Here is a 25,597-nt window from a genome sequence, read left to right on the forward strand (position 1 = left end):
GTGTACTTTTAAGCATGATGATTGTGTTCTTTTGCGCCAGCAGCAATGCTATGTTTTCATATATCCCCTGATTTTTATCCGGATTTGGATTTGGTTACAATACCACGGCGGGCCCGGTCTGGTACGCAAATGAAAAATGGAAATGGAAAATGTAATACGTTTGATGACTTGCCCGCGATATCCCTCTCGTCCTTAGTGACACGCGGAATGACATGGTATCGTGATTTATCTGGTTTTTGTCTTTTATCGTTCAATCCGGTGTGCATCCTTTGCATGTGCTTGCCTTTGCATATGTATACCTGGGCTGATGATTTTTGTGTTTCTTATGTGGTTGGGAATTTGTGTACTGTATCTGTAGATATGGAGTATTGATTATTCCGCAAACTTTGTGTTTATTGAAAAGAAGTAGTGTGTAGAGAAATCCGAGGCGTCACAGGCAGGAACTGTGTAGTCAGAGTTGGATATGCGAAGTTTCAAGTAATGAGTGAATGTAGTGCCATTTCTATCAGCTGTGAAATTCCCTCGGAGGCTCCAAACAAGCTACATTGCTCCATTAAGTGTCTAGCACCAAATATATTGACACCATATAAATCAGCACCAACTCCCTAATCCAAAATCGAATCAACTTCAAGAAGCCTGGTTCTTAGAATGCACACATAACGCAATCCCTCCAAGTACCAAGCCCATGCCCAACCAGGTCTGCCTCGCAATCACCTTGCGCTCAACATACCACTCCCCAAGAACAGTAAACAAGAACGCACTCGAGTTTGCAAGCGGCACAGTCAAAGAGAGTTCTACAAAGCAACTTGTTAGCGACTCCAAACCTAAAACCCACAGCATCAAAAGCCAAGAAACCCAACGAATGGCACTTACCATGTTTCCCAACAAGCAAAAAGAACCAAATACTACCCGTGAGATTGATAACCAAGGGAATAGCATACGCAGGCGTGCGAAGCAGATTAACAACCGTCCAGAAAATAGTAACAATCTTCGTCCGCAGCCACGACTGCTTCACAGGTGCCCCACGTCTCCACGCCGGCGTGGGTATATCATCCTGGTCCTCATCTGCGCCACCTTCCCTGTTTTCCGTAGTAGCACTCTGTCCAGCAATTCCACCATCCAGTCCCGTGTCTGCATCCGCAGTCTTCGGTTTCCGGTTCACATCATTGCTACTCGTACTCCGTCTCCGCACACCTTCCTCGTCACCGGAGTCACGGTCTTCTTCCTCCCGAGAGAGCAATTCCTGTCCCTCGCCCTCATCCGTGAATCCGGTTTCTGGCGATTCTTGTGAGCGGCCTCGGGAGTTTGATTCGTTTGCTTGCTTCTCTTGTCGGGCGTTGAAGTCTGCTGCTGCGCGGCGGATAAAGGGGGTTGTGAAGCCCCATGCGACACCGACGAGTAGGAAGGAGAGAACGTAGCTGAAGACGGAGGGTTCGGGTTCAGCGGGGATGCCGGTATCGGGATCCATGTTGGTATTTTGGGACCTGGGAGGCTGTCGGACGATTGGTTGGTTCGTTGCACGGTGTTACGGCGGCCCTGACGTTGGTGCAGCCGATGGGCCGTTGGTCCGTGCGTTAATGATAAGACAGATAAGGTTAGTTCGGACGATCCTCGAATCTATAAAATGGATCCAACGGTTGAAAGGCTTTATTTGATTGACAGATCAAGTATTTCGAGGTCTTGGGGCAAGAGAATGATTAGTCAAGTAGTGTTCCATGTGTTATATATTTTACGAACAAGTCAAGCCCACTTGCTGGTCGAGTTCGATTGTCCTTGAAACAAATAGACGGATTCACTAGTCAATTGCCCACAACCCACAGGCCCACAAGGATACCACACAAGAAAAGAATCAAGTTACAAGAGTTTGCTCTCAGTAGGTCAAATTGCGAGCCTCCGATCAAGCTTGCCCGGCCGCCACAGAGGGTGTCGCCACGTCCGATGAATGTGAAACATCATCAAGACCGATTCATCACAGAGCAAAAAGAAAATAACCCACCACCCGCCTTCTTCCTCGAACCCACTTCACCAGAGTCCACAGCACCAGGAGATCAGTTCCCTTTTAACTGTTGCTTAAGCGAACGCCGAGGCTTGAGAAGACGAGCGCCCACTGTGTCCGAGAAAAGAGTACTGGTGTGCTTCCTACCCTGATGTGCTCAAACGGTCGCCCGTGCAGCATACCCTCTACTTCTCTCACCAGTAACAGATATTCCTCCTCTTTATGTATCCTCACTGGCATCTTGAACCGTGGCAGCCCGCTGCCCGTCCCCCTTCAGTGCCGCTCGTCACAGGTGAGTTTGCTGTCGAATGCCCCCCGCCAATTATCCTCCTCCGTCGGTCCAGGTGAGTCTGGTGTCGAAGTCCATGTAAAGTAATACAACTTGGGAGAGGGAGAGAGAAAGAGGGAAGGAGGAGAAGTAAGAGAAGGGGGTATTTATATGTTGGGAGCAAAGATCATAACTTCTGAATCGGGAAGGGACCTCGATACCTACTTGATAATGGCATATGAACTAGAGACAGGTTATGTCAATTCCTCGTCCATTATTGTCACATTAAAGCTATAATTAAGCCGAAACCCCTAATGAACAACCAGTTTACTTTAGCTATCTTAAAACTAGATCTCTTTGCGACATAGCAACAATAGCAACTGCATCATCCAAGCCACATACTACAAGGAAATTGGCAATGAAGTCCGAACAGACATCACAGACTGGAAAGCGACTGGCAATCACCCGCTTCTAGGGTGACAGCCTGGTAGTGATACGATTACTGCCATTGTTAGGGGTGTAAAAGAACTTGGTTGCAGGATATAACGTAGTAGCTTTAAGGTTACAGTTGATACTGGGTATAGTGAACTTGAAATGCGTATAATAAAGTGATTTCTAGTAATGTATATATGTATAGTTTATTAAGTAAGTATTTTCCCTTCGTGCAGTGCAGCGCAAGAGACTTGAAGTGACAAAATGTATGAGAGATAAACAGCGAGGTCAGTGGATGGCCGAAAAGGCATTTGAGAGAACGGACAAAAAGATCAGAAAAAAATGATAAGGAAATGTAGAATATAGACAAATAATGGCGAATATTAGCAAGAAGGCATTGACAAAATTTAGTTGCCGGCCTTCGATTTCTTGCCGGGAATGAGCTTCATCACGGATTCCTTCATATCGGCACTGCTCCACCGCTTCACACGGACAAGATAGTACATAAGAGTGGCAACGAAGATGTTGAAACCAATGAAAGCCCACATGATACCGAAGTTGCGCCACCTGTCGCCATAAGAGATACCGGCGGTGCTCAGGTACTGGTCTGCAACTTGGAGAGAGCAGTAATTACAATCACTCGTAGCCTCGGGGTTGAGCAACTGACCACCAGCGGCGGTGACATACTTCATGAGGTACTCCCCGCAAGTCTGGCCAGAGGGAGGATTGAAGATGGATAGTTCGGAGGTCGAGCATACCACTTGGCGATTGTGAAGCTGTGTGCCAGCCATGCCGCCGATCCAGTATGTAAATGGCGAGACACGGTACATGAAGATCCAGAAGCCGGGAAGGGCAGATGGGGGCTGCATCACACCGCAGAACGTCAGAGACATCGCGAAGAGAAGAACGACTACAGCACTGGCGGTTGTTTCGTCTGGGAGACCAGCAATGACCATGTGGGTAAAGGTGCTGGCGTAGATGAAGAAGACAATGCAGAACAGGAGGACGGTTCCCTGTGTTGTCGAGTCGGGGATTCCAACGACAGCATAGAAGTAGGAGGCATAGGTCAGGATACCCATTACAACCATGAAGGGGATCTCCACAATGACGTTTGCGATGAGGAAGGCCTTCCAGGAGTAGGATTTGCTAGGACGTTCACGTCCCTCGTAGAGAGATCGCTGGCTGACGAACACGGGCATGATCTGGTGAGATTAGTGGATGTTCACTTGCTTGGATTCTGGATTTGAGCATACCTGTTGCGACAATGACGAGAAGATTGTGCAAATCATGAAGAGAGAGTAAATGACGGTCTGCATGCCTTGCAGCGACGTTTTGGCACCATAGAACGAGAAACCAATGAATAGACCAGACACAATTCCAAGTCCCCATTTAGCCAGAATGTAGGCTGGCATGCGCCAGTATTGCTGGAACACACGGTAGGTGACCTGGGTTATTTGGAACCAGAACGGCATGGCAAATTCAGAGTGGCCTTGTGAGGAATCATCAACACCAGAGGGTTCGTTTGCCTTTTCTTTATGAATTCGCTCGAGCTCTGTTTGGACCTGCTGACTTTCGTTGCTCTGCTTCCACACGTCGAACCAGTCCTGACCCTTGTCGTTCTTACCAGCATTGACAATGCCCAGCATGTATTCAGCTGGGTTCTCGCTATCCGCGCACTTACGCGCACCGTTAGACTCGAAGTACTCGAGCATTGTGCTAGAGTTTTCTCCGACCGGACCAAAGTACACAGTCTTACCACCTCGGGCGAGGAAGAGTAGCTGATCGAATTGTTGGAAGAGCATGGCACTTGGTTGATGAATTGTGCAAAGAACTGCTTGGCCGTGCTCGGCAAGCTTGCGAAGGAATGAACAAATAGCCCAAGAGCTCTGAGAGTCAAGACCACTAAAACAGAGTTAGTATTTGAAAAGGCATGGGAATTTGTTGGTCAGGGTACTTGCCTGGTAGGCTCATCCAAAAAGAGTAGCAGCTTGGGTTTGGCGGCCAATTCGACACCGATAGTCAACAGCTTGCGCTGCTCGACATTCAGACCTTCACCAGGAACACCAACAATGGCTTCGGCAAACTCCTCCATCTTCAGCATCTTGATAACATCCTCAACATAGTCGTACTTCTCCTTAACCGAGACGGAGGCAGGTTGGCGCAACATAGCACTGAATCGAAGAGACTCACGCACAGTAGCAGTGTCGAGGTGAAGATCCTGCTGCTGGACATAACCTGTCTTTCGCTGAAAACTCTCATCAAGTTCACGGCCATTGACAAACATATCACCGGTGATAATACCCATCGATGTTCGGTGTGCCAATACATCAAGCAAAGTCGTCTTACCAGCGCCACTAACACCCATAAGTGCAGTCAGCGTTCCAGGCTTAACCCATCCGGAAACGTTATCCAAGAGACGACGTGGCTCGCCCTTAATCTCGATATCATAGCTCACATCGCGCCAAGTGAAGGTATCGGTCTGAGCCTCCATAGCACCCATTCCCTTGTCCTCAGTATCCGCAGCAGGAGCTTTGGACACCTCGGTACTTTCGACATCGGATCCAGACTTGTGGTCCTGGCGGAATCTGGCAGGCTCGTGACCGCGGCGGAAGACCAGAGCTTCGGCGGTGCTTGTAGTAGCGGAGTTCAGCTCGCTTGCGATAAAGTAGATGAGCATGAAACCGATCAAGAAGGCTATCAGGATACCGAAGTTTCGCCAGACGTGGCTGTAGCTGTAGGAGTAGTTCAGTGCAATGTACCGGTCACCGTTGACAGTTCTCGAGCCTGCCACCGAACCAGCTGCGGTGCAACTGAATGAATCGCCTGATAGGTCGGCGTAGGAGGGAACATAGGCTGAGCAAGGGAACTCGCGACCATGGAACTCGTTGGCAATCAGAATCTCGAAGGCGTAGTAGATCGGATTGAGATAATGAAGCCATTCGAACCACGGGTGCATAGATGGAACAGGGAGGACAAAACCGGTGTAAACAACGAGGATCAGAATCATGACACCTGCCAGACCCATTGCCTGTGAGATAGTTTTGGTGACAGCGGCTAATGTGCGGAAGACTGCACTCATGACGAACGTGATAATGAAAGTGATGAGGAAGTAGAGGAAGAAGTTGGATGCTTGTCGCTGCAGACCGGCCAGGAAGTATAGGATGATGTTGAACACGACAGACAATGCAAACTTTACTGGTATGTCACTGAGTACACCAGCAATGGCTTCTGTGGCAGGATGGTAAAAGGCAAAGGAGTTGTGCTTTTCAACAATTGGGCGTTGTGAGTAGAGACTGTTGATTTCGGACATTGCGGTGAGGGCATTGAGAAGGACAGCAAAGAACAGAGTTGCACCCTTGGATGTAAAGCCTGCAGTTGCATCCGGGGTCCCGTAGAAGACTGATCCGATAATCAGAGCCATGATGATATTAGTGACGATTGTAGAGATGGTTGCAGCAGCATCGTTCCAGAGTCGTTGATAGGCGCGAACGGTGTTGAGTTTGATTTGCATAGGAACACTGATGATGTATGGAGACTTGGGCCGGCTGTGTTTGGCCTGCGCGCCACGCTTCCATTCCTGGAGATCAGCGACGGCTGGCACATCATGTCCAACGGGATTTTGTCCTTCATATTCAGCAGTTTCTTGCAGCAATTGCTTGTATTCAGGGGACTTGAGCCATGCAGCCTCAAAGTCCTCAGGAGTACGAGGAACACGGTTTTCCATGCCGGGCTTCGCTCGCCGCTCCTGAGCATTTGTAATCGAAGTGAGGAAATCTCCAGTAGTCTGTCGAGTCGGACAATCCCAGCCTTGGTTCTCAAAGTAGGACTTGGCTGCGGCAGCAGGTCCGAAGAAGATCTGGTGACCTTCGTAAAGCACAATCACCTTGTCAAATACATCGAAGATGCTTTGACTTGCTTGATAAGCAGCGACTGCATGACACGAGCCAGTGATATTAGCGGACAGGCGCAAAGCCTCGACAAATTTCAATGCCGTGGCGGAATCCAATCCTCGAGTAGAGTTGTCCCAGGCAGCGATTGGAGCATGGGCCAGGGCCATCTCTGCAATACTGACACGCTTTCGCTCACCACCTGAAACGCCACGGATGAAATCGTCTCCGACGCGCGTATTATATGTGTGACTCAGTCCGAAAACAGCCATGATGATCTGAGCCATGTATTTGGCGTATTCTACGCGCGACATATCTTGGAACCGATGAGCGGGAGTCCGTGTTGCAGCTGCGAACTCCAGAGTCTGACCGACGGTCAAATTAGGGAAATGTCTATCAACCTGTGTAATTCAAAGTTAGCAATATGTCTATGGGCATAGTCGAATGTCCGGGAGTGTACCTCTTGGTTGTATACAAGTTCGCCCTTGAACTCTTTAATCATGCGAGGTTGAGGAATTCCTGGCGATTGTTAGCTCTATTGTAGAGTTGTTAGGGCGTGGGTCTTACCATTGTAATGGATGACACTCTCCTTATCCATATTCAAGCCATGCAGCTCTCCGGTCATAGACTTCAGAAGTGTACTACAACCGGCACCTGGCCGACCAAGCACAAGCAACAGCTCGCCACTTTTCAAAAGACCATTGAAATCCTTAAGGATTCGCCTTTGGGGAGAGTGTGATTCACGAATGATTTGAGGCAACCGAAAAGGGGCAGTCAGGGTGGATGTAACTGTATCTTGGAACTGCAGCGCCGCGCCCGATCCATATACATTAAGCTTTTTGAAAACGACGTCCGATGTGTGGCCCGAGCGGCCGTCTCGGCTGATATCATTGAAAGCTGCTTGGAGCCATTTTTGCAAATCGAACTTTCCGGATTGGGGATCGAGGGATGGATCCTGTTTAGCGAGGGCTGCTAGGGTATCTGTGGTTCCAGGGGTGGATTGTCGGCGAGACCGTTGAGTAGCTATTTTAGTGAGGGTCTCAACATCGTCTTGATCGATGAATGCCATAGGAGAGTCGCCGAGAGTTGAGGCATCTCCGGTATGAGGTGGCGTTGGTTCACGCTTTTCCCTCAGCTCCAGGGAGCTTGTGTCCGATGTCATCGTGCCGAGATATAATGGACCACGATCACGGGGGAAATTTATGCGCAGGGATATTTAACGGGAAGTATTCGAAACCAAATTATAATAGGTAAAATCAGTCTAAGGGGGGAGGGGCATGATCAGGTATTTAAAGTCTGGGTTCTGGGTTCTGGGGCTATTTCCGTTTTTAGATGACATCTTCCATTGTAATGGGAACTGTGGGTCGGGTCGGAGGTCGGAGCAATTGAAGAGAAAATCGCGAAAATTGAAATTAAAATTGAAAAATATGAAAAATATACGAGTGGAGTTGGGCCTGACTAGTATTCCCAGGGTGATGATTGGGTAGATCGACGCTCAATTGGGATCCTTGGCAATTTTGAGGCAAGGGAGCCTAGAGTCGCCTTAGCCTTAACTGCCCTACGCTCTCGACTTGACGCCATCAAACTCAAAAGAACCTTGCAATTTTCTAAGCCTCGCGCTGACTCAGCGGATCTTTCTTGAACCCCAGGAGCCGGCAGGACGGATCTGGGAGATCCCGAGCCCCCGGTCCACTTTTCACTCGGCACCCGTGGTCGGAAACCCTGCGCTATGCCATGGATGATCCACCCGTGTGCACACCTGGGCATAATATCATAATATTGGAATTATGATCGGGCCGCAAGGTGGCCAAGCCTATCAACACAGTAGAGCTTGCGACCTGGTAAGGATTCTGGAATCATCCTACTCCACATGCCTTTTTATTTTATTTAAGATATTCCTTAATTTCCCCCAATGATTAATAATACCCCCCTATGAATTATTATAAGATTACCCCCATGTAAGACGGATGAAAATTCGGTCGAATTGGGTATCGGCTCGGGAACAAACCGGTCCATTTTACTTTGAAACGAGCCCGAGATTCTCTATCACAATTTGTGATTGCACTGATTTCACTGGACCTCTTTCTATTCCCCGAGAACAGTTGTACAACGCACCCCGATATGCCATGTTTTGTGCATCTGATAGCATAAATATTCCAATATTGATTGCCGCTTCTTCGGGACATATTTATCTGGTGAACCGCAGATTATCCCGGCAACCATCCATGGGTCTTGCGTAATTCCTACATAGGTACGGAGTACTATTGTTTTAACCTTCGAATGTGCCCTATAAACAAAATACCGTTTTCGATCGACTATCGATCTTGCAGCAACGCTATCTACAGTACCAAATAAATACTTAGTGGCACTTGGCAGATCCACTAGCTAACCATGTATGTGACTATTCACCCTTAGTGTCTCGAAATAATGTTCGCGATTATGCGATCACATGCGATCACATGCTATCACATGCTTCAAGATTGTTCTTTGTTTGCTCTGTTTGCTCTCATTTAGTCATATATAGGTGTTTGCACCGGGCATGGTTTGACGAAGTGGGTTTGCTACATTCATGTTGTGGTCCCTAACGCCTAATATATATACCGCTGCAAAGACAAACAAGAGGTTCCTGTTTGTCCTTATATCTTTTGGCCTAGTTAGCGTTCAAATGCTCTTATGTAATCCCTTAGGACCTCTGGGTAGCGGCCTAAGATTGACCCAGGATTACAATGTACCTTCCCTTCGCCCCCTACTATCCTCATCTCTAGTATTTTGAATTGACTGTACTCTTTGTTCATAGAACTGACACATAACAAATAACCTTGGAATTCATTAATTAAGTGATCAATTTTATGAGCTATGTCCATAACAAGAGCCAAGAGCGGGTGCTAATCATAAGGCTTGCCTTGTAAAACCGAGTCAATAACATAGCCTAAAAATCGTGGAAATAGAACTCACGCAGGGTTACATCTATATGTTAGTAAATCAAAACCAAAGGGATGAATAACTAAGACTCAATAATGATCTTATGTAAATAGGGTTTATCCATGGATGATTCATGCCAAAGTCATTCCTTCAACATCACCCCCACGCGAATTGAACTCGAGCGAGAAAGCAAGCTGCAAGTTGAAAAATTACTAGAACAACCAGTGGCAACTATTTGCTGAAGAGTTTGTTAGGGTTGAGAACAGTGTCTCCAGCAAATATGAAGTTGATAGATGTCTGTTGGATGTGAAGCTAGTTGGAGTTGTAAACCAAGGCATCTTAGGGTTACAGGTGTGGTAAAAGTGTCCTACTCTACCCCTTTCCAATGGCAATTTGAAAGACAGCCGACACACGTTTCTGCCCTATTCAACCCTCCCCCTATAAAAGACGAACATCGCTCACTACGAGCCCACCTCCTTAGTACAGCGCACGCCCTGATCTGTTATTGCTCTCATTATCTTCTGCACTGTGTCATTCGTAACATCCGCCGAAAGCCATTTCCCCATGGTATCTTTGATTTCCCAAAGGATTTGTTTCTGTTCTTCTGTGATATGTGATTTGACAGGCTCTTTCATGACCACCCGATCCACGATTTCTATTATTCTTTTGAGCTCGTCGTCACGAAGTTTGTAATCTGCGTTCTCCTTCACCAGTTCCTTGTTGATGCAGTTCACAGGGCTTTTGCGCTGTGCTGTGCAGTGTCGTAGACAAGCTGTTACAACGAGCACGAGGAGGCAGAAGAGATACTTGAGTTGTTGGAAGCAAAATATCGAAGGATATCAGATAGAAGACAACTGGTTTGCAAACATCAAGTAACTCACCACTATAATGGCTCAGCATTGCATATCTACAGAAAAAGGGGATGATCTACAGTGCTTTATGACATCTTGCATATGTAGCACGTAAGCTCGGAGTACCCCGTATACTGTCATATATTAGGCGACCTGCAGTAATGACCACATATTTCAAGTGACTTTTGACTCAACGGTTTCACAATACGAAGGCATATACAGTGGGTACCCATGGCTGCCTGATATTCATTCGGGGTGTACGGAGTACAGGAGAAGAGAGCACACCCCGGGAGTGGTACAGTAGGATGTGTATGATCAACGGCTATTCTACTAGTATCTAGTAGTGGGAACCTAGGACCAACCGCCATACCATATTGAGACTACGTTGTTTCGAATTGGGGGTCTAGAATTAAGTGGAAGAAGTGTAGTGGAGAAGCTATAGCCTGGGAGACTGGCTATTTATACATCCATGTATTCTCCTCCGTTTCCGTCGGAAGTCGGAAATCTAACGGACCGGGGAGCTCCCGATGTCGGTTGATTGCAATGGGGCAGTATTACGGTATCTTCAACTGGGTGACCACATATAAAATCCGCGCTGCACTTCAAGCTTCAAGTCGAACTTCTATATATTCATGCATAGCCGTGGTAAGGGCTAAAGGCGACGAAAAACTTGGTAGATAATAACCGAAGAGAGTTGGCTGGTTGGAGTTTGGTACTTTTTTTTATCGGGCTCGTATTTTAGTTAATGGAACGCCTGGTTGTCAAAATTTTCTGAGAGAAGCTGGGAACTCCTGGGATTTACAGTCAAACAAAGAACAAGTCTCCGATATACCCCTAGATTATGGCTACCAGGGGACTGGTCATTCTCTGGCAAATCTAAATATCCTACGTTGCTAAGAACACAGATGATTATTCTAGGTATATGCTAGGGACGCGTGGCCGTCAACTTTGCTTATTCTCACTTCAAGACCGGCATGACTGCTAGGGAGTAGCCTGTTTGGACTTTGCTAGTTCAGACCTTGCAATGAGACAATATTCCAATGGAAACATGTTTTTTGCTCAATATGCTCTTCGCAGAAACTTTTTTCAATTCACAAAAATTAGTCGAAGCTTCAAACACTGCTCGGAAAGTGCCCTTAGTTCCCACAGAGTGTTTAATCACTGAGATAGAGAACAGATTCAGCGCTCCCGAGTCGTTGCTACGAGAGAGAATACTTCCAGGGCAAAATTACAGCATTGAAGTACGGAAAGATCATATTAATCTACGACGCCTTCGGACCTGGGGATGCTTTAAGTGTAAGTAGTCTAAATTTTTGAGCAATCTCTATTATATATATATAAGAAAGTCCTCTACACAGTTCAAGCTTTTTACCAGCTTCGTATACATCTAAAAAGACCACCAAAAAGACACGACAAGGCCGCATAAGCAGTCGACTATTCTTGTTATATATAAATTAAGCGATACGTCAGAATCCAAATCCAAACTGGATTCAATTTGGAGCGATATTAGCGGGCGGGGTAGATCGGCGGGCTCCGATGTGATTAAAGCAAGCTTGGCTATCTGCGCTCTCTCCCTCTTCATGAACTCGGAATAATCATCTCGCCATGGCTATCCAATCGCTACGCGAAATCAACGTTTATAATCTACGCACCTTCAAGCGCCACTATGTCTCCGAGATCTCAGGGTCGCTTGGCGACCTAGGCACATTCCTGCCCATCGCGATTGCGCTAGCTACCAATGGCACCGTCTCCCTCGCTAGCACATTGATCTTCTCGGGGATTTTCAATATTCTAACGGGCGTGTTTTTCGGTATTCCACTGCCAGTCCAGCCGATGAAGGCCATCGCCGCAGTGGCAATCGCGCGTAGTTTCTCAAACGGCACGATTGCTGCGGCGGGGATCTTCGTCGGTGCCTGTATCCTTGTCTTCAGCTTGACGGGTATCTTACACTGGTTCGCCAGTGTAATTCCCATTCCAGTTATCAAGGGTATCCAAGTCGGGGCGGGATTATCCCTGATCATCGCAGCCTGCAGCAGCATGCTTCATCCCTTGGGCTGGATCAGCCCCTCCTGGGCCGATAACCGTATCTGGGCAGTTGCTGCATTTGTTGCGCTTCTGCTCACCAATATTTATCGCCGAGTACCCTATGCGCTCGCCGTGTTAGTGCTGGGTCTGGTGTTTGCCATCATTCGGACTGCATTGGCGGGACATATGCCCAGTTTCGAGGTGTGGCATCCTTTCGCCCTGGTTCCAACCCCACTTCAATGGCGTGTCGGTGCTGTCGATGCTGGCATTGGTCAAATTCCTCTTACTACGCTGAACTCCATTGTGGCGGTTGTCCACTTAGCGAATGATCTGCTACCGGATGTGCGCACTCCTTCCATCACCCATATCGGGCTGAGTGTGGCGGGTATGAACTTGATTGGCTGCTGGTTCGGTGCTATGCCTGTCTGCCATGGATCTGGTGGTCTTGCAGCGCAGTATCGGTTCGGAGCTCGCTCAGGAGCAAGTGTGATATTCCTCGGCCTATTGAAACTTATTATTGGCTTCTTCTTTGGAGAGACCTTGGTTGACCTTTTGAAGCGGTTCCCTGCTGCCTTGCTCGGCGTGATGGTTGTTGCAGCTGGTGCGGAGCTGCTTAGCGTGGGCGAGAGCCTCAACACCACTGGTGCTCGGGACCTCAACCAGGCCGGTGCTGGCCTTTTGTCAAATGTGGAGCATATTGGCCCTGTTCTTACCGACGAAGAACGCAGTCGCCGCTGGACTGTCATGATGGTCACTGTGGGATTATTGGTAGGGTTCAAAAATGATGCGATCGGCTTCATCGCTGGTATGCTTTGCCACTGGTCCTACGACATTCCCAAATGGTGGGAGAAGGCGCGTAGCCGGTGGTCAGAGGGACGCTTGCGTCTACGTGACTAAACAGACATTGATGTGGAAATTTTTGGTTTATAAATCTCCTGATATCCTTCACAACATATGCATGAAGAATACACCGGATATATCATTTTTGGTTTTATATATAGCAAGTGCAATTACTTACCATAAGCAATGCAAATACCCACAAATTTACTCACCCTAGAGCACATTTCTAACATCCACGTCACTCTCTCTCCGCAGCCTGGTACCTGTACTAGGATTCTCACATGGGCGGTTCTCCCTTGCCGAAGACGAGAGGCCATCCGCCGCAAAATCCACATTGCTTCCGAACCTCCGACCACTAGCATCCTTCATCTCCTTATGACGCCTAGTAACCCCACCGATATCATACTCAGATTGGTCATTATAAGTGCCCGTCACGGGGTCATAAACCCTAGACCCCAGCGGCGAAGAAACCAAATTAAACGAATCGTCCTCGCCGTCCCCATCCAAGAGCTGAGCCGCCGCACCCCCAATATCAGCCAGGACATTGGGCGAGGAATTTTGGGACGTGTAATTTTCGGAATCTGAAACATCATCCTCTAGTTCAGTGATGCGTCGTACTCCACCTGCAGAGGTAACGCCTGCGGGCTCTGGTAAAGCCAGCTGTTCCTGGCCTGTGTTGTCGTAACGTCGCTCTTCAACGACTGCTGGTTGGCCTAAATCTTGCTGGGCGGTACGTACGATTGTTGTGCCGTCGGATTCGGTGTATGAGGTTGTCGAATACCTGTGTCCGGTTGTAGTCTTGCCGTCGCTGCCGTTGGTTGTGGAACTGTAGTAGTACGAGGAACTTGTGAAAGAGTCGGACATTGTGATGAACGGTCGCGCTCGGTGGGATGTGGGAGAGGAAAAGATTGATCTGGTCCACTTGGAATGATTTGCAGTTGAGTTTGTTTAGTTGGGTAAAGGAAGGTTGATACTAAACCTTGGGGAAGATTTCTTGATGTTGGTTTGCTTGTAGAAGCTTCTCTGTGTATAATGTTGGCATCGGCACTGTGCAAGTTGTATTGATTGCTTTCAAAGTCCAACCTGCCCAATTCCGATATGTTTATATAGTTTTGTCTTGTCTTGTCCTGTGGCAAGCTTTACTTGCCTCTTGCATCATTGCCTCCTGCGGCAACTAACCTCTATGGAAGAGGCAAAGACCCATCGGTGTCGCCGAGGGGTCTGGAGATACCCCACGAGCACTGAGCCGGGGAAACGAAGCATATATTGATCATGTAGTCGTTGCCCATAGATGCCGGGTGCACGGATGAAGCCCCAGATAAGGTACTGGGCGTATCAAAATGGCTTATCACCTCTCCCCCGCTTTTCAACATCGAAACCAACTCATCTTCAACTTTGGAACATAAAGCACCTCATGGCTGGACTTACCGAAGCTCAAGTCGCCTCCTTCAAGGAGAACGGGTACCTCGTCCTCCCCGACTACCTCACCCCAACCGAGGTCTCCGCTCTCCTCGCCGAAACAAACAAACTCCTCGAGGAGTTCCCACTAGAATCCCACCCCCTCACCCAGTTCACAACGGGCGACGAAACCGTCGACCATGTAGGCGACGACTACTTCCTGGACTCAGGCGACAAGATCCGCTTCTTCTTCGAGCCAGACGCGTTCAGTACTGAGCCGGATCCATTGACCGGCCGCGCCGCGCTACTGAAGCCCAAAAACCGCGCTGTCAACAAGATCGGTCATTCGCTGCATACCTTGTCGCCTCCGTTCAAGGCCATATCACTTAACGAGCGGAACGCTGCCGTCGCGCAGTCCCTGGGATTCGCCGATCCCCGCGTGCTGCAGAGTATGGTTATCTGCAAGCAACCCTCCATTGGTGGGGCTGTGCCGTCCCATCGTGATTCGGAGTTTTTGTATACGGACCCGCCCTCTGCCGTAGGCTGGTGGTATGCGCTGCAGGATGCGGGACCGGCGAATGGGACGCTGGGTATGTACAAGGGGTCGCATACGGGAAGTAAGGGTGGTCACATTACTAGGAGGTTTGTGAGGAAGGAGAATGGTACGGGTACGGAGTTTATTGAGAATCGGGGACCTTCACTCCCCAAAGGCATGGAGGAGGAGAAGAGTTCGGAGGCTACAGATGAGGATCTAGAGATTCTTGATATCAAGGCTGGATCCCTTGTGCTCATTCATGGGAATGTTTTGCATAAGAGCGAGAAGAATACCAGCTTGAATAGTCGGTATGCCTATACCTTCCATGTTATTGAGGGTGCAGAGGGGTGGGGGTATGATGCACGGAATTGGTTGCAGCCGCCTGCTAGTGGGTTCTCAAAGTTGAATGCTTGATACACAGTCTGAATACAAATGAATGATGTTACGGCCAATATGGTAAATAGTTCGACTTTTATTCTTTATGCAAATCCTGTACAAAAGATGGCCCGCCATATACACCGAGTGTGCGAATCCCAGACACCCCGAACTCCAAGTTGCGATTCAAGGCCGTCAGATCAGGTTGCCTTCAACATGTCAAGCATTCCCTTCGTTTGCCACGCTTGTTGGGCCATCTCCACTTCATCGCGTACCCGGCGGTGCAGACGCTCCACCATCTTGTCAACCTGTGCGGATTGGCCCAGGTTTCCAGAGTAGATATCGAGAAGGTTCATCGCGACCTCGACGCTGAGATCGACCAGACGGGGTTCACGGATGTTCTTGTGAACCCACTGCAGGACGGGCTGGAGGGAGACCTCATCGCGGTCCTTCAGAGAGGCACGGAGGGCGGAGCGGTGGCGCAGGGCCGTGAGCAGTGTAAGTTGCGCAGTCTTGTCCGCCGAGGTGAGGACCTGGTCCAACGCAACAGAGTAGCGTGCCTTACGGAGATCGTTCTCCCAAGGCTGCTCTCTCTTCCGCTTCTTGCGGTCCTGGCCCTCAATGACAATCTCCACACCTTCTCCGATGAAATCGCGTCCACGCAGACGCTTTTCCCATCCAGAGCCACGGGTCTTCTTCTTCTTAGCGACTTCCCGGTCGTGCTCTTCCAATTTTCCCTCCAGCAAAGCTGCCATTTCCTTCCGGCGTTCCCGCTCCTTGATCTTCTGCTGACCAGACAGCCGGGTCTTGATAGACAGAAGACCTGACTGCATACCGACAGCAATGTGCTTATCCTCGTATTCGGTTCCGGAAGTAATCGCGCGCAGGGAGAGAATGGGCGACGGGTATTTGGATCCAGAGACGGGGTTCCACCCAGTGGTCTCAAAGACCTTCATGTGTCCATCGAGCGCACCACTGAGCAATCGCTCACCGTTGGAGGCCAGCGCAAGGGCAGTGACAGTCTTTTGGTGGCTCTGGATCATGTGCAGCGGCTTACCAGCCACAATATCCAGCACCGCAATCTTGTTATCGGCCGCGGCCAAAACTGTAGTTCCGGCGGGCATGGGCAGAATGGTCTCGATCGGTGCACCCATCTTGAACGTCATAGCGGCACGGTTTCCAACTCGGGGATCCCACAGGCGAACAGTACGATCGTAAGAACCCGAAACCACCAGACCGGAAGAAGCCATCGAACCAGGCATGAATGCACCGCTGCGCACGTAATCGCTGTGGCCGACAAAAGTGCGCGCACTAGTTTGCGACGGCAAGTCCCAAAGCCGCACTGTACGGTCATCACTGGCTGTGAGGACCGAAGTAGGGTCGCTGGGAGAGAACTTGGTCACCCACACGGGCTGCTTGTGGTCCTTCCATGTCTTGAGGATGGCGCGCGATTTGACATCGAAAACTTGCACGGAACCGGTGTCGTCACCTGTCACCAAGACACGTCCATCCGGACGAACATCAGTACCGCGTACGGTATCGTCAAATCGTGTGAGTGTTCGCAGAAGTTTCCGCGTGCGAATCGAATAGATCTGGACTCGTGCGCCCGTTGTCACGGTGAAGACATCGGGAGGTTGTGTAAGAGAAGGGAATGCCGCGGCAGAGGAAGGGACGGAAGGCTGAGTGATCAGATTGACCGGTCCATTGGCCGGAGACGGGATCAGGAGCGGGTTTTTGAATGTTCGCCAGTATTGTTGCTCGGGCGTTAACTGCGTCGAGGGTAACGAGGCGAGCTTGACCTGCTGCAGAGGCAGGACGGGCGCCGCCATGGTTGCAGTTGTGGATAGACAGTAGTTGTTCGGAGGGGTATTAGTTAGGTAGGTAGCCCGGGATGAGCAATGGGTGGTAAAGTTAAGCCGACTAGAGTGCTATCGTGAAGTTCATTCAGACCATCTTTTTTCTGCCGATCAAAAAAGTTCGTCTCGCCCAATCGGGAAAGGTGGCGGTAGCTCTTGATGCCTGGGGCATCAAGGTCTGAAATCAGGCCTGAGGCAACAAGGCAGAAACTAAGCTTTTGGCACTATCCACCGGGCATCGGTCCAAGGTTGGCACATGTGACTTTGCCCGTGCATCAAAGGTATGCGACAGGCTAACAACAGCCAGAGCCTAGATCAGGCCCCCCGTGAGACAAGTCCCGAGGATGAATTATTTTTGCAAGATACCTCTAGACTGATGCTTTCTCCTCGGATTCGAGTGAGCCATTGCAAGCTTTCTGCCTCTGATTTCCATGAATGAGGCTACAAGGACCATACCCTGAGCTACTCAACTTTCCTAGGCAGACCATCTGCATAATATTCCTAATTTATTCCGTACAGGTGACAGATTCAATTCTCGGGTAATATATTTTGTACGAGGTATTGATGCTTGCAGCTATGTCACCTTCGTCATGGTCGATCAACCTCGAGAGATCTTCCCTCAAGTACTCTGTAAGCCTAACGTTACCCATCAATTGACCCGTCTAAAGATAAATCTGAAATCTGATGGATATAGGTTGTACATCGTAGGCTTCCACATTTCTAACCATCTGGTATCTGGTAATATTAATAATAGTAACCCTGGCGGGGATTGATTGCCCAGCGAACCCACTGAGGCAGTGAGGCAGGCAACATCGTTAATCGTAAAAGTATCTGGAGTCGTCGGTAGGGATAATGTGTGCAGAACAGGCAAACAAGACAGTCTCAGTAATATTGCCAATGTATGACATGCAGTACCAAAAGAAAAGGGCATACCTAGAATCCGACTCACATTGTACACAGGATGATTAGGACTGTGAGTGGTCGCTATGGCAATCCAGTGGGGGGGACGGAGATCCATCGTGGTGCAGCTCCCTAACCCTAAAGGTGGGGGAGCCGCGACGGCTTGACAGCTTATTGAAGCCCCAATGCAGCTGAAACCGGATTCACAAGCAAGAGTATGGAGTACGGAGTATAGAGGGATGACGATCTTGTCTGGACCGTGGAATGGTCGGCAGTTTACGCACTGTTCCACCAGGAAATGCGCCAATTTCTGAATTTGTGGTGGCTGGGGATCCGATCGAGCTGACGGAGATCCACTTCATGTGGAATACCTGACTGGGGTTGGGTAGAGATGGCCTCAATGGCATCATACAATATACTGAACTATACGGAGTATATGAGGATGATAATATATAGCAGCCTTGAAATGTACATACTATGTAATGTAATGAAGTGAAGTGATGGTCGTAGTTTCCTTGTTTACTTAGAATATGCAAGGTTTGTGTATCCATGGTATGGTTGGTACATCACCATCCAGACACCGCCAGGGGTAACAACCAATCAATTGGCAAGATCTGATACAACCCCAGCCACCTCCAATACCCACTTCGGACATTCCAAAGAGGTATCTTTTCTCTTTTCTTCTTCCCCTCTCCCTAAACCATTGGCGTCAATGGTATTTTCCGTTTATATTCAATATTTCCAGTGATTAGAATCCTGGACAATGTCGAAGGTTTCCAAGGTTAACCATGCGGCGGGCATCTTCGCTGACATCTCCGTCGATGGCCCCATTATCGGTACCTTGGTCGCTATCATCGATCGAGCCAAGAACCTACCCAACCGGAAGACTATGGGCAAACAGAATCCCTATGCTGCAGCACGATTAGGCAAGGAAGCAAAGAAGACACAAACAGACTTGCGAGGAGGACAAACGCCGCGATGGTAAGCTTTTAGCCTGATAGATGTGGAAATTGTAGCTTACTTGCCTAGGGACTCGGAACTTCGATTCACCGTACATGAATCCCCCGATTACTTCAAGCTAAAGGTCTCGGTGTTCAATGACGATAAGAAGACCGACTTGATCGGCGAGACCTGGATCGATTTACAAAGCTTGATCATCCCAGGCGGTAGCCAAAATGATCACTGGCACCCACTTCAATACCGTGGGAAATATGCAGGAGATATCCGAATGGAAATGACTTACTACGACACCAGACAACAAGATGAAGTTCTGATTGGACGCCGACAAGAAGCCGCTGACCGGGTCCAAGGCAAAGTCCCTAGTACTCCGAGCAACACGGGTTTATCTGGTCCACGACAATTGAAAGATGTCAAGCGACGACCCTTGCCCAGCGGCCCTGCAGGGGCCCCACCAAGACCAGCCCCTCTGGAACAAGCTCACTCTGCTCCTCCACTTCACCACCCGGCCCCGTCGAGACCCGCCCTTCCTGAACATTCAAACACCCTATCTGGTGCTCCAGACACCACCTCCTATGCCCCAAGACATTCAGAGCCTGTATACGATGCATCATCTTATCGCGCGCCTTCTCCTGTCCCACCTCCATCTCGGGGCGGGTATGATGGTGCCGATAACTACACTCCAGAATGGGACACTGCAGTTGTTGCTCCTCTCCGCCGACAAACCACCCACGAACTGCCTTATGCCTCCAATGAAGTTATTGAAACGCCATATGACTCGCGTCTACTGCAACAGCAGCAGGAACAAGAACTGCAGCGACAACAAGAACAGCAGCGACAACAAGAACTCCAGCGGCAACAAGAACTACAACAGCAACAGGAAATACAGCGGCAACAAGAATTGCAGCGGCAACAAGAACTGCAACGGCAACAAGAACTACAACAGCAACAAGAACTACAGCGGCAACAACTTCTGCAACAACAACTGGGGCAGCAGCAACTGGAGCAACAGAAACTGGAGCAACAGAAACTGCAACAACAGCAGCAACAACAGCGGAATCATCCCGAGTATGATCAGCCACCTTCGAGAGACTATCGCCTCGCCAGGCAAAACCATTACGAGGCAGATCCTCATCAGGAAGTGCCATACAATTCTACACGTCAAAGTGTCTATGCTCAAATAGAGCAACCTCGATACGATCCAGATCCCATGTCATATGGGGCAACGCATACACACGAGGTGCCAGCTTCAGACTTTGTGCCTTCCTCTTTAGGGCCAGTGGATGACCCAAGGTACCATCCACACAGAGTTCGGCCTCTACAAATCACTGCTCATGGTCATGACTACCACCCAGAGTATGCCGGAATGCAACCACGAGTAGAGGATGAAGATGATGACGGACCACCCCCTCCTCCACCGGCACACCGCTCACGAAGGCCGCACTCTCAGCTGCCCACACCGAAAACGTCGCCCCGCCCCTATGCACCCTACATACCCCAATCTACTGCTCGATCCTCAGTCTCCCATCTGCCATCGAGCATGCCTACCCCGTCCCACCGTGATCGCTATCAGGAGCCATCTTCAATGGGAACCTCCCCAGCAATGCCCGCAAGTCTCGTCGCAGGGTATGAAGTGGAAGACTCAGCCGAGAGAGCAGCACTCGAACGACCAGTCAACAGACGCAGTACCCACTGGGACGATGAGATGATGATTTCCCAGCCGCCTGCACCAGTTCCTGTATCGGCACCTGCTCACTACGATGCTCCTGTCTATCCCCTGCGAACATCGCCCCGGCCTATCGAACAAAGACCCACTTCTAGCAGAGGTGGATCTGTCAGCCCTAATATGCGGGCTGTGACCCGGAAGTCAGTCAGTCCGCGACCCTCTTCTTCAGACGTCCGCGGTGGCTCTTCAATCCCTTTCTCTCCGGACTCTTACATCTCTCTAAATCCAAATGCCTCTCACACTCCCAGCCGAGATCCTTCCCCAGCATACGACTCGCCTTCGCAAGCTAGAGATGCCGTGATACGCGGAAAGACTGAACCTCAACGAGACATAGATCACCCAATCATCGGGGATGATGGTCGTGAGATTGACCCATCTGACCATCTTCCCACCGATACATGGGCGCCTGAACCAGAGAGGAAGAACCGCAAGCCAGAAGTTATCATCCGCTTCAAACACTCGTCTCGGCCAACTTCTAGAGGAAACGACGCTCCCTCATCGCGCAGCACAGGCCCGCCACGCGTCGGATTTAGAGCAGAGACCACTACCTACCCCTCGGATCGTCCGGTTCAATACACACCCACCCATATGCATGCAAGTCCGGGGGCAATGGTTCGAACATCACCTCGCCCGGACTACGCGCGTGAGCGCTCTGATAGCTATGCGCGAAGTCGGGCCTACAACACCCCCACTTCGACTGAGCGGCCGCGCTCTTCTCGGGGCTCTGTCTCGCCCTCTCCGGGGTCTCGTACGCCACTGTATGACTACAGCCCAGGCCCCCCGATTCCAAACAAGGTGCCAATCACCGGAGGAACTCCAAGCTACCCCGTCATGTCTGGCAATGCAAATGGAAATGGCCGCATGGATGCCCTGAGTCGAGAGCTGAGTACGATTGACATTGGCTCTGCGGCGTGCAGCCCTGGCCGGGGGGCCGTTCGAAAGTACGTACCAAGGCAACCAGCGTCGATAGGCTATGCCAGGTAAAACGATTTTCCTTTTACATTTATGGATGACTCATGTACTGCTATGTTTATTTTGGACCCTTGCCCAATTCTTTTCAACTTTTGGTTTCAGACTGTGATATCCGGCAAAGATGGCGTTATGTATTTGATCTACGGGGGATATAGCTTTTTGGATGTACACATAGCAAGAATAAGCAATGATACCTTAAAGTGACACCTTGGCTCTTACCAGATAGGTGCCTCCATAGATTTGAGACTAAGTTTGACAAGTTCATTGATGTAGTTGCTCGGTGGTCTGACATTAGTCCTCGGCGTTGCCTATATAAGGGTTCCTGATCTCCCACTTTCTCCAGTGGGTTTTATTTCACTCCGCTAGCTTTGTCTAGGTGGCTATCGGTGGTTGTCTCTTCGCATGTTGTCGTATAAGAAGATATGACGCTCACGCCGTGAGCCAAAAACCTCATTACTCTTACACTCTTCTAGAATCTGGTGATTCCCATTGGATTTACAAGGTCCCGTATCATGTCTCTGTGGATATAAGCACCTCTCTCATGCTCAGTAAATCGGTTCTAGAGACTCGGCTATTCCAATCCTTGTTATCGGGTTACTAAATAGCACCCATGATGAGCAAACTCATACTGTATGTAGATGTTGGGATGGCGATATCCCAATATCCAACAAAGGGAAAAAGTCATCTGAACTCGATCAAGTACAAACATTGTAGGTAAATTCCTACAAACTTATAAAAACCCATCCTATTGTAGTACGCCTCTTCCTCCTCTGTCCTATCCTCGCACTGTTTTACTTTCCACTTTTGCCCACCACCTGAAGCCTTTCACGTTATCAGATAGCTCGTGCATCATCGACAACAAGCTTTGCTATCAACATTCATCATTATCCAGCTACGTCCGTTATCAAGGGCGTACTTTCCCATCTTCCATTATCCCCATCTTCTCTTGCATCATAGCTTCCAGCATGCAGGACCAGGACCCTGATGTCCCAGGTGATCGGGGCCACCTCCCGGAGGAGGACATGAGAATGTATGTATACATAACATCCCCTGAATCTACTAAGCCTTGCTCACCCTTCCCCCATGACTTGTTGGCGTGCACATCTTTTCCGTTCGTCTTGAGATCAGATGCTAACGTATAGAGCTTAGGCCGAGCAACGCTGCCCGTGCCAACCAACAGGTTTCGCCGTAAGTATACGATATATTCCCTGGGGTCGCTATCTTCCTAGCATCCAAGCATATGATATCTAGAGCCCTACCTTTTATTCGGCTTTTCATTATTCCTTTGCCTTCACCTTCCTTTCTCACTGCCTATGAGCTGGGATCTGCGATACAAGCCCGTCTCGGGTGTCAAGAGCATCGTGCTTTGTGAGAATGTCAGCTAATCAAAATATCAGCCCCGGCAGGTCTGCTCAAACGATTCACCAGGGAAACCCACCCCTGTCGCTACTTCTCTCGCCCCCACTTACTTCACCGTTGATCCCTCTGGACACAATGGATTCTAGTCCCTTCCAGCAATACAGCCAATACAGCACAGCACAGCCACCAGGTCCCCGTTTCACCAGCACGAATGGTTCGTATCATGCATATGACCCTAACCGAGGAGCAGAGCTTCGGAGCGCTGCAGACTCCGCCAACCCATATCGGGACAGACTGGAGCGAACCACACGGGCTCGTAGTAGAAGCCCTGGCCACCCAACTCAACCCGCTGACCTTCCTGGAGCCCGAGAACTACCACAAAGTCCTTTTATGGGATTCAATCACTATCCCCGGGAGATGTATATCCCACCCGGAATCAATGACCTGATGCCACAAACCCTACCTAGCTCCTCCCCAACACTATCCCCGAGAAATATCCAGCGTGGTCGTCATGGGCATGCTCTAGACCATGCAGGGGACTCTACTGGACAGTCTGACTCTCTTGATAACAGCAACTTGTATGGATACCGCCACGACCAGGAGCAACAAGTGCAGGGGTATGACCCAGCACCCGACACAGAACCGGCCAACAACCAAGAGGAGGATGCCAAAGATACCAACGACAACGAGGAAGATCACTTATGTGAATTTGCCGCTCCGTGTCGAATGCATCCCTCGCCCGATGGAATGCACTACCGAAAGGTTGTGTCGCACGTGTTTGGAAGAAACAAGGCTGTTACCAAGCTGTTCCCACTCGGCGTCTGGGTCCATTACTGCCGAAAGCACTACCAGCGTGCCCGGTATCGTGCAGACCAATGGCCGTTTACACAGTGTGACCTCCTGTTAGAATCCCTGAGCCGAATGGAGAGCTGGAATGGAGTGGAGAGTTTCGAACTCATCCTCCGCCGACGAGAGAACATGCGTGTCGGACGTGAAACCGAAGGCGAACCCACCACCGAGACATCCAGTCAGGAGGCTACTCCCTCGGCTAGCCAGGGCCAAGACCAAGACAAGTCTTCGAGCATCGCGCCTCGAGGTCCAGGCCGTAAGCACCCTACTGCCATCATCGCCCCGGTCCCAGATTGGCTTCGCCAACACGTCGGTCACGGCAAGTCATTTCGAGAAATCCGCCAAATTATCGAACTTGTGCGTGATCACATGGTCAGGCTGCGAAACCAAGAAAGAGCCCAACAACAGCTCAATCACATTCCCAAGTCCCCAAGTGCTCCAGGAAGCCCTCGTCGAGGTGCATCCTCTAACGGCCGAAAAGGACGTGTGGGTAAACCCACCAATCGGGACCCCCTACGCGTGCGTGCTAGCACTGTTCGTTTCCCTGATGTTGAAATCCTCCCTCATTTCAAGCCATGGGTCAAGGAGGCCGCTCTACGCCAGCGATCTGCCACTAACTACCCCATGAACGAAGGGGATAGCAGAGGCTATGAGCCAGAGCAGAGAATTTCTGGAGGGGGACGCATCATTGGAGAAGTCCACGATACTCATGATACCAATGCTCGGGCCGAATCAACTCAGCCGACAAACGGCGATTCCGCGACTAACCAAGCAACCCCGCGCCGTGATGACCAAAGCTCAGAGCCCATTGAGATGACTGGGGCCAATCTCTCACTGACGCAGCCTCACATCGGCAGGGCTGGGACAAACCGTGGCCAGTCTGAGAGCCAGCGACGACGCAGCGAACGGGTCTACCTTAAGGCCATAGACCGTGTTCCTGGGCAGGGTTCTACCAAGAAACCTGGCAAGGATGGTGATAAATAGCCTTCCATCTACTCCCCAATCTGCTGTCTGACTATCACTTAAGTCTGTGCTCAGTTCATATCAGCCAATGATCATTTCAAAAAGAAAGAGAAAAAAAAGATTAAAACGAAAACCAACAAATAAAGAAATCCATTGTCAGAATATTTCCTGGCTAGCACGTTCCAGTGCCCAGGTGAGAAGCCGAGTTGATGGGAATACTGAATGGACTCGTTGACATCAGCTCATGAACAGAAAAAGAATGGAAACCTTCAAATCGATTGGAAAAAAAAGGCATAATCAATACACTCAAGGGGTTTCTCTCTTCCTCGATTGCACGCCGCCGCGATGGGAAAACTTGTAGAAGAACAATTGAAGCCCCAAATGAATGTGGAAAATGGGGGAAAATGTATTTGCTGTATCCATACAGCACCATCTTATGTAAAAAGACCTAAAAAAAACAAAATCCAAAAATACAAAAATACAAAG

The 25,597-nt window shown here is 49.6% G+C and overlaps 9 protein-coding genes across 9 annotated transcripts; 4 read left to right on the top strand and 5 right to left on the bottom strand.

Moving 5' to 3' along the window:
* Positions 1 to 564: 564 nt before the first annotated feature.
* Positions 565 to 1,468, bottom strand: N7455_008233 (uncharacterized protein; the record flags this gene model as incomplete). Its single annotated transcript, XM_040959087.2, has 2 exons — positions 565 to 794; positions 874 to 1,468. The coding sequence occupies 2 exons, from the start codon at positions 1,466 to 1,468 to the stop codon at positions 628 to 630; spliced, it is 762 nt and encodes a 253-aa protein (XP_040810409.2). The 3' UTR covers positions 565 to 627.
* A 1,635-nt stretch (positions 1,469 to 3,103) lies between these two features.
* On the bottom strand, positions 3,104 to 7,745 carry N7455_008234 (uncharacterized protein; the record flags this gene model as incomplete). Its single annotated transcript, XM_065605836.1, has 5 exons — positions 3,104 to 3,898; positions 3,950 to 4,598; positions 4,655 to 6,984; positions 7,044 to 7,102; positions 7,151 to 7,745. 5 exons carry the CDS (start codon positions 7,743 to 7,745, stop codon positions 3,104 to 3,106), a joined length of 4,428 nt encoding a protein of 1,475 aa, XP_065460785.1.
* Positions 7,746 to 9,966: 2,221 nt separating this feature from the next.
* N7455_008235 (uncharacterized protein) lies at positions 9,967 to 10,405 on the bottom strand (the record flags this gene model as incomplete). Its single annotated transcript, XM_065605837.1, has 2 exons — positions 9,967 to 10,256; positions 10,387 to 10,405. 2 exons carry the CDS (start codon positions 10,403 to 10,405, stop codon positions 9,967 to 9,969), a joined length of 309 nt encoding a protein of 102 aa, XP_065460786.1.
* A 1,556-nt stretch (positions 10,406 to 11,961) lies between these two features.
* Positions 11,962 to 13,278, top strand: N7455_008236 (putative sulfate/molybdate transporter; the record flags this gene model as incomplete). Its single annotated transcript, XM_040959110.2, has 1 exon — positions 11,962 to 13,278. The coding sequence occupies one exon, from the start codon at positions 11,962 to 11,964 to the stop codon at positions 13,276 to 13,278; it is 1,317 nt and encodes a 438-aa protein (XP_040810408.2).
* Positions 13,279 to 13,434: 156 nt separating this feature from the next.
* Positions 13,435 to 14,085, bottom strand: N7455_008237 (uncharacterized protein; the record flags this gene model as incomplete). The annotated part of the gene is made up of 1 exon (XM_040959144.2): positions 13,435 to 14,085. The coding sequence occupies one exon, from the start codon at positions 14,083 to 14,085 to the stop codon at positions 13,435 to 13,437; it is 651 nt and encodes a 216-aa protein (XP_040810485.2).
* Positions 14,086 to 14,635: 550 nt separating this feature from the next.
* On the top strand, positions 14,636 to 15,568 carry N7455_008238 (phytanoyl-CoA dioxygenase family protein; the record flags this gene model as incomplete). Its single annotated transcript, XM_040959157.2, has 1 exon — positions 14,636 to 15,568. The coding sequence occupies one exon, from the start codon at positions 14,636 to 14,638 to the stop codon at positions 15,566 to 15,568; it is 933 nt and encodes a 310-aa protein (XP_040810478.2).
* Positions 15,569 to 15,729: 161 nt separating this feature from the next.
* On the bottom strand, positions 15,730 to 17,358 carry N7455_008239 (snoRNA-binding rRNA-processing protein UTP15; the record flags this gene model as incomplete). The annotated part of the gene is made up of 1 exon (XM_040959085.2): positions 15,730 to 17,358. The coding sequence occupies one exon, from the start codon at positions 17,356 to 17,358 to the stop codon at positions 15,730 to 15,732; it is 1,629 nt and encodes a 542-aa protein (XP_040810397.1).
* Positions 17,359 to 19,048: 1,690 nt separating this feature from the next.
* On the top strand, positions 19,049 to 21,952 carry N7455_008240 (uncharacterized protein; the record flags this gene model as incomplete). Its single annotated transcript, XM_040959100.2, has 2 exons — positions 19,049 to 19,266; positions 19,315 to 21,952. 2 exons carry the CDS (start codon positions 19,049 to 19,051, stop codon positions 21,950 to 21,952), a joined length of 2,856 nt encoding a protein of 951 aa, XP_040810400.2.
* A 953-nt stretch (positions 21,953 to 22,905) lies between these two features.
* Positions 22,906 to 25,132, top strand: N7455_008241 (putative pathogenicity factor; the record flags this gene model as incomplete). Its single annotated transcript, XM_040959082.2, has 3 exons — positions 22,906 to 22,970; positions 23,090 to 23,128; positions 23,338 to 25,132. 3 exons carry the CDS (start codon positions 22,906 to 22,908, stop codon positions 25,130 to 25,132), a joined length of 1,899 nt encoding a protein of 632 aa, XP_040810446.2.
* Between the last annotated feature and the right edge of the window lie 465 nt (positions 25,133 to 25,597).

This window comes from Penicillium solitum (genome assembly GCF_028829755.1).
Source record: "Penicillium solitum strain IBT 25940 chromosome Unknown utg000005l_segment0_segment0, whole genome shotgun sequence".
In the NCBI taxonomy this organism is placed as follows: domain Eukaryota; kingdom Fungi; phylum Ascomycota; class Eurotiomycetes; order Eurotiales; family Aspergillaceae; genus Penicillium; species Penicillium solitum.